At 40.3% G+C, this 13,138-nt stretch overlaps 1 protein-coding gene across 4 annotated transcripts in view; it reads left to right on the forward strand.

The window, feature by feature from the left end:
* Positions 1-4,418, forward strand: part of LOC143281911 (uncharacterized) — a 36,125-nt gene extending 31,707 nt beyond the window's left edge. For all 4 annotated transcript variants that reach the window (XR_013055194.1, XR_013055193.1, XM_076587204.1 and 1 more), the window contains 2 exons: positions 670-708; positions 3,738-4,418. Coding sequence is in view for 2 of the 4 variants with exons in the window: in XM_076587204.1 (XP_076443319.1) it covers positions 670-708; positions 3,738-3,742 (44 nt within the window). In the remaining 2 variants the exon portion in view is untranslated. The remainder of the gene's footprint in view (positions 1-669; positions 709-3,737) is intronic.
* The last annotated feature ends 8,720 nt before the right edge of the window (positions 4,419-13,138 follow it).

The raw sequence follows: 13,138 nt of genomic DNA on the forward strand, positions 1-13,138 counted from the left end.
GCTGTGATTGATAAGTGTAAAGAGTAGGATTGACGTTTTGCAAAGGAATATTACAAAAATAGCTACAGTCAAAACATTTAAAACATATATCAATGATTTTATTCGATTTATGAACCCAAGAAATACGTCATGTTGCAGAGCTGCTCTGTGTGTGTGTGTGTGTGTGTGTGTGTGTGTGTGTGTGTGTGTGTGTGTGTGTGTGTGTGTGTGTGTTTGTGTGTGTGTGTGTGTGCGTGTGTCCCGCATACGTATGTGTTCCAAAGCGAGCATGAGTATTTGTATGCATATGTATGCGGGGGTGAGTGTGCGTAAGCGCGCGTGCATGATTATATGTGTGTCTGTGAGCATGCGTGTGTGGGTGTAAAAATGCGTGTGTTTATATGTGTCTGTGTGCGTGTGTGCATACGTGAGAGAGAGAGAGAGAGAGAGAGAGAGAGAGAGAGAGAGAATGGAATGCGAATAGTTTATTTCTCAGACCATAGCCCCTCATGAAGGGGTAAGTGATTATAATCATACCATCACAAAATATTCGAAAACAAAATCAAATTTCAACAAAATAATGCTAGAAATAGGAATCAGTGAGAGAGAGAGAGAGAGAGAGAGAGAGAGAGAGAGAGAGAGAGAGAGAGATGACCACCACTTGATGATGACGTGTGTGTGGTTTGACAGGTGGCTTGGGAGCACTGGCTGACATCTTCCGCACGATGGGTGAGTGGGCGGCAGTTCTGCTGACTGTTGAAGCGCTGAGTGACAAGACGACACTACTGACACAAAGACATTGTATACAAGACAACTGACACAAAGACACTGTATACAAGACAACTGACACAAAGACATTGTATACAACACAACACAACTGACACATAGTCAGCACAAGACAACGGACAAAAGACAACATAAGACAACACAACTGTCACATAGACAACACAAGACGACACTACTGACATAAAGACAACACAAGACGACACTACTGACTCAAAGACAATATATAGAAGACAACACAACTGACACATAGACAACACAAGACGACACTACTGACACCAAGACAACACTACTGACACCAAGACAACACTAGTGACACAAAGACAACACAGACAACACAAGACAACACTACTTACACAAAGACACCACAAGGCAACACTACTGACACATAGACAACACAAGACAACACTACTGACATCAAGACAACAGAAGACAACACTACTGACACAAAGACAACAGAAGACAACACAACTGACATAGAGACAACAGGAGACAACACTACTGACACAAAGACAACACAAGACACAAAGACATTGTATACAAGACAACACAACTCACACATGGACAACAGAAGACAACACTACTGACACAAAGACAATACAGGACAACACAACTGACACATAGACAACACAAGACAACGGACACAAGACAACATAAGACAAGACAACGCAACTGACATAAGATGAAACAAGACAAGACAACTGACACAAAGACAACACAACTGACACAAGACAACACAACTGACACAAGACAACACTAGACAAGACAACACAACTGACACAAGGCAGCACAACTGACACAAGACGAAACAACACAACTGACACAAGACAACACCAGACAACTGACACAAGACAAAACAACTGAAAACAACTGACACAAGACAAAACAACTGACACAAGACAACACATGACACAAGACCAACAACGGCAAGACGAGACAACACAAGACTATGCATGACAATACCAGACAACACAAGACCCGTATATATATATTGCCAAGACTAACTGACGCAAGACAACTCAAGACTAGACATGACATAGCCCGGGGACACAAGACACTCCAAGACTGGTATAGTGACAAGTCAACTGACACAAGACAACACAAGACTGTACAACTGACACAAGACAACACAAGACTATTCAACACAGTTTCAGTTTCTCAAGGAGGCGTCACTGCGTTCGCGGGAAAAAAATCCATAAATACGCTGCACCACATCTGCTAGGCAGATCCCAGACTAGCCCAGCATAACCCAACATGCTTCATCAGGCCCTGAGTGGATTTCTTCTTCAGAATTTTGCCAGACTTCTTCTTCTTCTTCTGCTTTCGTGGGCTGCAACTCCCACGTATACTCGCATGTACACGAGTGGGCTTTTACGTGCATGACCGTTTTTACTCCCGCCATGTAGGCAGCCATGCTCCGTTTTCGGGGGTGTGCATGCTGGGTTGTTGTTTTTTTCCATAACCCACCGAATGCTGACGTGGATTACAGGATCTTTAACGTGTGTATTTGATCTTCTGCATGCGTTTACACACTAAGCGGGTTCAGGCACTAAGCAGGTCTGCACATATGTTGACCTGGGAGATCGTAAAAATCTCCACCCTTTACCCACCAGGCGCCGTCACCGTGATTCGAACCCGGGACCCTCAGATTGAAAGTCCAACGCTTTAACCACTTGGCTATTGCGCCCGTCTAGGTGCCAGACAATAACACTCTTTTTTTCAGCGCGCCAAGTGCAAACGGGACATAGGTTTATTGTCTCATCCGAATGACTAGACGCTCAATAGACCGTTAGAGAGTTCCATGTTTACATGACTTACAGAGGCGCGTCACATGATCTGTGCTCTCGAAGTTGATTGGCTCTCCGAAATTTCGAGCAACGAGGCGATCGAAGGAGGAAGAAAGTGCGAAACAGAAGGCTTCTTTCTTCGATTTTTTGCTTCATTTTTTGTTCTTTTTTATTGTGCATATGTTGTACAGTTTGGTTTAGCAATGGAGGCTATTAACTGAAGAAATGGAGGACAGCACATATGTTTGATACTTTTGCTTGTGTCGATCGCCTTTGGCATTGTTTGCGATTTCGAGTAAAAGTTCGATACGCGTGCGCAAGATCCAAGATGGCCGCGGACTTGAACTCTCCAGCGGTCTATTAGATTTTCCAGTCAAACAGAATTTGTGCAGAGAAAGGGCGAGAGCGGGATTCGAACCCAGACCCTCACGGACGAGCGTCTTAACCTTTCTGCCATCTTTCTCACAATACAAGAACCAGACAAGACAACACAAGACCAGACAACACAACACAACACAATAATAATTATACACAATACAAAACCAGACGATTAACTGCTTTCTAAACTGGGTCATTATTTTGTCCATGTCAATTGGGGGCGACAATCAAACGTAAGAGAATGATTTTCATTCACATAACATACCATGGGGTTTTAATATACATGATACCTCAATGTTGCAAGACCTTATTAACTGAAATGCCTTATTTGTATAATAGCGACGTCCGTCTGTTGAGTATGTATGTTCAACAGCATGATGCTAATCTGAATACAGGTGACTTTAAAAAAAAATGATACATTAAAAGAAAGCATAAATCAATACTTCTCTAACGTTACTGTTGGTAACTAGCACAAATGAACATAAGATGTACGATTTAACATTCTCATACACACGCCCTCTTAGAAAGGTAAATCCAACATTAATGTTTATCTTCGCGAAAATGGTTCATCGTTGAAGGGAGTGGGTATAGATTTAGTAGTACTGGTTTAGACTGGGTTGGATTTTCGGGGGTGGGGGGGGGGGAGGGGGCAGGCGGGGTGGTGATTAGAGAGAGAGAATGGAAGCGTTCGTCTTGCGTGTGTGTTTTACCTTTCTTGGCACAGGGGAAATTCAAAGGCACGTGAAACAGTAATTAAAACAGTGCTGCTTTGTGTTGAACTAATCAGTGTTGTTGTTCGTTTTCCCCCAGGTTAAATGCAGCGTGACACAAGGCACTTCTCATCGAAATCCCATCGTGCAGTACAGGGCTTCCTAATACATACAGTTCCATCAACTGAAAACAACAGACTACTTTTTTAAAGTTTAACCTGTGATTATAAGTTATGTTCTATTATTTATGTATCTAATTTATGCTCCCTATTCGGGATATTAATATTTATGTTGTAAATTTACAGCTTAATGCCAGCTTTCTTCTTATATATATATATACTTTTTTTCTTTTTTTTAATAAAAAAAAACGGCGATCTGAACAGAATAATTTGTTTTCATGGAGTTTATACCAGTATTAGGTTATGAATTCTTTATCAGTTTTTCTTTAATCTAGTCAGCCAAACTTATTTTTCCCCTGTCTATCAATACTATTAAGTAATTTTGTTTGGGGTGTATTCTTTTATGGAATTTAAGTCGTCAGAATATTTGCATTAGATGCTGATCATCGAATAAGATCAGAACCAACAGGGTCGGGTATTCTGCATTCTGCACTGGAGTGACGTCCCTGGGGAGACCAAAGTTTCCAAGTGGAACAGAGTTGTGCCTGTTTGTACAGTGTGGGGGCCTCGTTGAAAACCTTGCATTCGTGTAAAATATATAATAAAAAAATAAAAAATCAGATGTAACGAAACTTTTATGAATAAAATGAAAGTGACTTTGTTGTGCTGTGTTGTGTGTCAGTTCTTGATGGCCTCCCCCCCCCACCCCCGCACCTACACACACGCCCTCCCACCACCACCCCTCTCACACTCTCTCTCTCTTTCTCTCTGTGTCTCTCTCTGTCATCTATTCCGTCTTTCTGTCTTCTTGAGAAAGAATCAGGATGTGTAACTCTTCTCTCTTAATTTTGGAACATCCACTGCTTTGTGTGACACGGGAGTTTTCTTTCTCTGTGTGTGTGTGTGTGTGTGTGTGTGTGTGTGTGTGTGTGTGTTTGACTGCTTTGCGTCAGGGATGAGACGGGAGTTTTCTGTGTGTGTGTGTGTGTGTGTGTGTGTGTGTGTGTGTGTGTGTATGAAAGACAGAGACAGGAGGATTGTGTATCGTGCATGTTTGTGTATTTGTACTGAGCATGCTCTTAATAAATCTGCATCTGTTTGTATGTGCACAAGATGTATGAGACAGTTCATGTTCACACATATAATCATGATAATTTGTGTGTGTGTGTGTGTGTGTGTGTGTGTGTGTGTGTGTGTTGTGTGTGTGTGTGTGTGTTGTTGTTGTTGTTATTTTTGTTTGTGTGTGTGTGTGTCTGTATGTCTCTGTGTGTGTATTTTGTTGTTTTTTGTTTGTTTTGTTATTTTCTCTGTGTGTGTGTGTGTGTGTGTGTGTGTGTGTGTGTGTGTGTGTGTGTGTGTGTGTGTGTGTTTGCTCACACTGCATTCAAACCTGTATATTAAAATACAAACACTTCAGATTTTCCCATAGTACACAGTATATTAAGCTGTTATCAAACTGAGCAAAAATACCTCATTACCTATAGTACATATGTCAAGATCCTAATTTATGCGTATGTTATTCATAGTCATTAAACAAACAGTAGCAATACTCAACTACAATGTAATTTAGTCACAATCTGCGTATTATTGTTGTTTAACTCAGAAAAGAAAACAAACTTTGTCACTGAATAAATAATTCTGTCAAAACATGCACACCAATTTCATTACACCTTTTACACACACACACACACACACACACACAGAGAGAGAGAGAGAGAGAGAGAGGAAGAGATACCGAGGGAGTACAGGTTCAGGTGAACAACTGTTTTATCATTATCAGAATAACTTTAAAAATCTACCCATGTTATGAACCCGAGTGGTTTATTATATTAAAGGGGACGGTACAAAAGAACTAAATGAATGATTTACTGAATCGTTTAGAATGGGCTTTGCATTCAAACTGGGAATGATGTCACACATTCTGCGCAAGTCACTGGAGACCGGCGGTGGGCACGCTATGGAAAAGGCATCTGCTATACTTGTGTGGTAAACAGTCAGTGACTCCAGCAGAGCGCTTGGCTACACGAAGATTATCTTTCTTTCAAAGGGAGGTGTGGTGGGTGTTGGGGTGGGAGAAGGGAGATTTGAACCTTTTACAGATGGCAACTGGGGGTCATCTGATTTCTCTGTAAGACAGAAAGAGATTGCTACACTGTACAGGACTTGGGACTTGAGTTTTGTCTCCTGTGGATATATATATATATATATATATATATATATATATATGTGTGTGTGTGTGTGTGTGTGTGTGTGTGTGTGTGTGTGTGTGTGTGTGTGTGTGTGTGTGTGTGTGTGTGTGTGTGTGTGTGTGTGTGTGTGTGTGCAGACAGATATAATTCTTCAAAGAAAAAGATGTAGGTACTGAACTGAACTGAACTGAATTTTTTTTTAAAGCATACACAAATATTCCAAAGTCAATGAGCAATAGGTCATGTTAAAAAAAAGTTTTAAAAGACCAGCAATAAATGACCAACACAAAAAACCCTCATAGCAAATCACATCTGCTCTATTATCCAGTATGTTAATAACAATAAACACAGAATATCAGCCCAGTTAAATTTTAAAATAATAATAATAATAATAATAAAGAATTCCTACCCATACTCATTATTCACAATACAGTTCTCAGCCACACCCAGCATTAATCATTGCCTCTACATGGCACAAATCACAAATACATACGTTCAATCAATCAGATTATTGATGCACCACAACAATCAGCAAATTACCAGTTGTGAACACAATGGGTTATTGGATTTAATAATAATGACAATAATAATAATAATAATATATAGCGCTGAATCTTGTGCAGAGACAAATCTAAGCACTTTCACACCAGTCATTTACACGCATGCATAACTCTAAAACTGAAGAAACTGAAGACAAGGAAGAGGCAGGGGAGGGAGGCTATCTTGTGATGAGGTGGGTTTTAAGGCCAGACTTGAAAGAGCTAAGACCTGACGAAGCAAAAGAGGAAGTTCACTCCAAATGCAAAGTCCAGAGACAGAGAAAGAACGGCGTCCAGCAGTGGAGTGTTTGAATCTGGGTATACGTAAACAGAGGGGATCCGAAGCCGATCGTGGAGAGCGAGATGGAGTGAGAGGTGAAGGCAGCCACAAAGATAGGAGGGGTCAGATTTGTGAATACACTTATAACATAAGAGTGCTGATCTTATACTTTATTCTGTGTGAGACAGGGAGCCAATGGAGATGTTGCAAAATAGGAATGCTGTGCTCAGATCTTTTCTTTCTGAGGACGAGTCGGGCAGCAGAGTTTTGTATGCGCTGAGGGGCTGAATGGATGAAGCAGGCAAACCAGGCAACAGGGAGTTACAGTAGTCAAGGCGAGAGAGAATGAGAGAAACAACAAGTCTAGATGTTGCGTCGGTGGACAGATATTTCCGAACGGAACTGATGCGTCACAATTGACAGTAGCAGGATTGACATATCTGACTGATACATTTTAAGAAAGCATACATCAACATCAGTACAAAATAAGATTAAGACTGGGAAAAAGAGAAAGGAAGAATGAGAGACAGAGGGGAGAAAAAGAAAGAGAGAGTAAAAGAATAACAATATCCACGGGCAATGGTTTTAGCAGAATAAATGCGTTTTCCCCTAACAGCTGTTACCTCATACAAGAATGCCAGAAACTCTTCAAAAACTCTTCTTTTTTCTTCTTTTTTTTAATATGTCCACCAGAACCTTCGTCAGCAAAAGCAACACTGAGATATGTATCAATGACATAACACTAAGATGAACTCTCTCTCACACAATTATCCAGTTACCAAACCAGTGTTTTACCATGACCAATCCATGTCAGCATTCAGTCAACCAGTGGGTTATGGAAACATGAACATACCCTCCATGTACATTCCCGAAAACTGAGTAAGGCTGCCTACATGGTGGTAAAGCACATAACAGCCTGCTCATACATACGGGTGAACATGTGAGTTGCTGCTGATGAACACCGAAGAAAAAGACTGATGTATACTCCTCAGTGCCAGAGCTAGTTGTAAGTGGAATCCTACTGATCAGCACTGGCTCTTAGTGCTGCAGTCGTGGGGGCAAGTTAACCATCCCAACGCCAAGTGTCCTAAAACCCTCTTGGCAGAGAGAGTGGGGATGTAATTTGGGCAATACACTCTCCACTATATAATCAAAGTCTGGCCCAGATAGCTGGGACAGCAGTTGCCTCCTCTGCTGTTCTGATGGTCATAGTCGGACATGACTGACTATCATACACTGATCAGCAAAACACCGTGAAATGAATACTGTGTTGAAAACTGTATTTGCCGGTCAACAGCTTTCGAAACCACATGCTTCAGCCAATCTTCTTTTTGATATATATGTATACACGTATAAGCATATATATAAATAAATAAATAAATATATATACACACACATATATATATGTGTGTGTGTGTGTGTGTGCGTGTGTATGAACGGAAATATTGTTGAATCCAAAAAAAGGTTAAGTTATCGTCGCGAACATCTGGGCAGTGGATTCATATCCATTGAGTCTCGGGCTTGGATTAAAAAAAGGTGGGGGCCAACACTCTACTTCCGCCAATTTAACCTTCCCCAACCAAGTCAGATATATATAGATATATATATATATATATATATCCATTTTCAGCAAGATGGAGTGAGGGAAATTGGAGTAGAGCGCCTTTCCCACGGACACAACACCAGACCGAAACGAAGGATCGAACCGAACCCTGACCACTTTATAAGAAGTCCAATGGCTTTTCAATTCTGCCACGGCACCATCTACTGGTGAAGGAAATGGACAAAATAATTAATCACACTGATGTCTGTGTTCTTTACAGCCCAGTCAGCGACATCTGAGATCATGTTGAGGCTGAAAAAACAACCAACAAACAATACCACAACAAATTTAAAATAAAACCAAACAAAACCACTCACAAAACCAAACCAAGGTAATACATGAGACAAATGGTTCCCAATAAACAGATTTATAAGCCTGTATATGTATTATACTGCAATCAGTGAGATATGCACTACCAAGTACTCTAGAGTAATTCATCAGATCTAGATTATAAACTGAAAGCAAATTCATAAAATTAGGAAGTGGTACAAAAACAAAACCAACAACCATATTATATTGTATTGTATTATTCTTTTTTGTCACAACAGATTTCTCTGCATGAAATTCAGGCTGCTCTCCCCAGGGAGAGCGTGTCACTGCACTGAGAGCGCCACCCTTTTTTCTTTTTCTTTTTTCTGCCTGCAATTTTATTTGTTTTCCCATCACAGTGGATTTTTCTATGGAATTTTGCCAGGGATAACCCTTTCATTGCCATGGGTTCTTTTAAGTGTGCTATGTGTATACTGCACACGGGACCTTGGTTTCATCTGAATTACTAGCGTCCAGACCACCACTCAAGGTCCAGTGGAGGGGGAGAAAATACCAGTGACTATGGGATTCGAACTAGTGCACTCAAATTCTCTCCCTTCCTTGGCGTTACCTCTAAGCCAACACTCCACAAGAAATACATTGCAGAATAAGCAGCCAGCGCTCATCCCAGCACTTTAAAGCTATCAGGGTAAATCGGCCTATCAACAACTGCAAACAGATACTTTAAGAATATTAGCTTAAAGATTAAAGTTTCTACAGCCATCAGGGCAGTGAATTCATACCCACAGTGTAAAGAGTAAAGGACCTTCTTCTTCTCCTGCGTTCGTGGGCTGCAACTCCCACGTTCACTCATATATACTTGAGTGGGCTTTTACATATAATTATGACCATTTTTACCCCGCCATGTAGGCAGCCATACTCCGCTTTCGGTGGTGTGCATGCTGGGTATGTACTTGTTTCCATAACCCACCAAACGCTGACATGGATTACAGGATCTTTAATGTGCGTATTTGATCTTTTGCTTGCGAATACACACGAAAGGGGGTTCAGGCACTAGCAGGTCTGCCCATATGTTGACCTGGGAGATCGGAAAAATCTCCACCATTTACCCACCAGGCGCCATCACCGAGATTTGAACCCGGGACCCTCAGATTGAAAGTCCAACGCTTTAACCGCTCGGCTATTGTGCCCATCAAGTAAAGGACCAAATCCTCTCCTTCCTCTGCTCTAACCTTCCCCGACTGAAGTCGGGTTCCCATTCCCACTTGGGTGGAGTGAGGGAAAACTGGAGTGAAGTGCTTCCCCCCCGCCCCTTGCCCCCCCCCCCCCCCCCCCTCCTCCCCAAAAAAAGACACAACACCTTCCTGAAACAGTCTTAAACTCTGATTACTGGTGACCACTGGATCAGAAGTTCAACACCAAGCAAACTCTGCTCAGGCGCCTCCTTTAAGAATACGGACTGAACAGCTTAACAAAGGGAGGTGGATAAAAAGATTATAAAAGGATCAAATCAAAAGATGCGTACGTGTGTGCGTGTTGTGTGTGTGGGGGGAGGAGGCATGTGTATGCTTGTGTGTGTGTGTGTGTGTGTGTGCACGCGTGCATGTGTATGCTTATCTGTATGCTTGTGTGTGTGTGTGTGTGTGCGCGTGCGCGCGTGCACGCGTGAGTATCCTTGTGTGTGTGTGTGCATGAGTGAAATTTTGTAAAGGTTACAGAAAACAAAAGGCAAAGGAAAAAGACAAGCAGTTACAAAAGGACTAGCACTCACCGGCTGATCAAATTCAAAAGGAGTGGACATGTACATGCATAAAATTTGGCAGAGGGAGTATGACATTATTTCTGTTACAAATAGATAATATGACTCAGTAATACTGCCAATCTTTGTCAATTCAATGACAACATACCTGTCCAAACAAAGAATACAAATTACAGGAATCTTGTAGAAATGAACAACAGAGTTTTGATGGGCATTATTGGCACACAGTTCGAAAGTAGTTTCTCAGCTAATCACTTTTTTTTTTTTCTTTAAGTTACTCAGAATACATACTTAATTAAAATGGACTAAACCTTTTCTTCCATTCCGAATCCTTGCCAAAGAAAATGGTCTGATTACACTCCATAGACATCATGTCCAAACAGCAATCATAATGATTTCTTATTGATCTTTTCTTTGATTCATTCATTCACACAGCCAATGATTCACTGCTTCACTGATTAAACGGTTCATTCATCAGTTTCTTGATTACAAATGGAATCAAAGTTGAATATGTGGGCCACAAAGTTTCTAAAGATGCACAAGTGTAAGCCACAGAGAATTACAAAAACAAAACAAAAAAACCAGATTTTATCAGATGAAAAGAGACAACCAGCTGTACAATGGGGATGCCCTAGCTTTTGGTTCTTATCAAACCTCTATAGAGATTCTATTTCAAAAATTCATTATAGAGATTCTATTTCAAAATCCAGAACAACTGATTTGAAAAAGTCTCTTTAGAATCACATGCCCCACAAATAAACATTCACAATGCAAACAAACTAGAATGTAACTTGTTTTTTTTATCGAGAACCCAAACCCTTGTGACAAAACTGGAATGTACATGTATCTATAAATCAAATCATGCTCACACAAAAGCAGCTGCTTATAGTGACAGACACTGAGCAACAACAAAATAAAATATCAGTAAAAGACTTCATTGTCATTGTCATTCCAACAAGTTGATCACATTCAGTATTTCTTCCAAAGACATCATCCTCCCCACGCTCTACCAGCATCACTACCCCACCCCCCTTCTTCCCATATTTATATGGTTTGGCTTCACAATTCACTGTAGACAGAGAATTTTACCCAAAAAAAAACTATTAATTTCCCAAGCCTTCTTTTCTTACAATTTTACAATATTCTGAGGTTCTCCAAGATAGCCTTATCAGTTCATTCTCATCTTCATCAATCAATAAATTAGAGAAATCGGCCACAGCTCCAGTGCCGAATAGGTGGTATTCATTTATAAATTACCATGCACTATTTTACTTTCTTTACACATGAGTGTAAAACATATAAAAAGACTGGGCTAGATTGTAGGTTGTAGGTCTAAAGGAGGAAGGTGGCAAAATGGTGAAGACGCTCACCTGCCAATACAGAGAGTTTGTGAGGGTGTGGGTTTGAATCCCACTCTCACCTTTTCTCCCAAGTTTGACTGGAAAATCAAACTGAACCTCTAGTCATTCGGATGAGATGATAAACTGAGGTCCCGTGTGTAGCACACACTTGGCGCACTGAAAAAGAATGAACAGAAACGAGAGTGTTGTCCTCTGGCAAAACTCTGCAGAAGAAATCCACTCTGAAAGGTACACAAACATATAGTGCATGCACTCGAGGCCTGATGAAGCATGTTGGGCTATGCTGCTGGTCAGGGATCTGCCTAGCAGATGTTGTGTAGAGTATGGATTTGTCTGAACGCAGTGCCGCCTCCTTGAGAAGCTAAAACTGAAACTGAAACTGTCCATCTTACCAATCATAGAAAGGCAAAGGTTTCTTACTGGTACCAATTTTCCAGGGAGTCTATGAAACTGGAGTAGACCTGGATAGAGTGATAAAAAATATATGTAACTTATAAATATTATACAATGTGATTTGTTCACAGCTTACCATGACACTAATCATGACAAAATTACAGTGTGAATGATTGGGAGAACAACTGTCAATGCCATCAAGGCATAATGATAACGGGCAAAAAATGTTAAATTTTCTGAAACCATACGTGCAATTTAGACTTTAAACAATGAAACAAAACACATACAAGAACACGCACATGCACACACAAATAAAAGAATTGAACTTTGGAATCAGAAGAGACAATAATTAAACACACACCAGATAATCTACAGACTAACCATCATAATTTTGCATGCAAAATGGTAAATCCAATCAGATAATATTTAAGGGGGGACTTGGCGTGCATTTTTCTAGTATTTTTGTATCTCGACTTCTACTAAAGCTATTGCCATGAAATTTTGCACATAGACAGCAAAGTGGATTTGGAGCTAGAATACAAAGTTTCAAATGTTCATGTTACATAGAAATAATTTTATGATTTTTTTTCTTGTTTTTGTGCTGTCGAAAACGAGTACGTCTGCTCCTCCTCTACAGTTTGCAAAAGTTAGGTAGTATTGAAGCTAAAATCATAATCAATACAAAGGACATGAATAGAAGAGTGCAATAGACATAAATTAGTATGTATAAATGTACATAAATGTAAATACCATCGCCAAGACTTTGGAGAAAATTGACAAATGTAAATAATTATTTTTAACCTAATATAACACTAAAACTGTCCAAGATCCATACTTTCTAATGGTTTCATTGCACTCAGAAGCCATTTTTCCATCTATATGCAAAATTTCAAGGCAATAGCTGTTGTAGAACTTGTACAGTAAAGGAGGGCAGTACATACGTATGGAATAAAAAGTCGTTTTGAGAAATTTGACTCCAAAGATAGAA

The sequence above is a fragment of the Babylonia areolata genome, chromosome 5 (assembly GCF_041734735.1).
Source record: "Babylonia areolata isolate BAREFJ2019XMU chromosome 5, ASM4173473v1, whole genome shotgun sequence".
Classification (NCBI taxonomy): domain Eukaryota; kingdom Metazoa; phylum Mollusca; class Gastropoda; order Neogastropoda; family Buccinidae; genus Babylonia; species Babylonia areolata.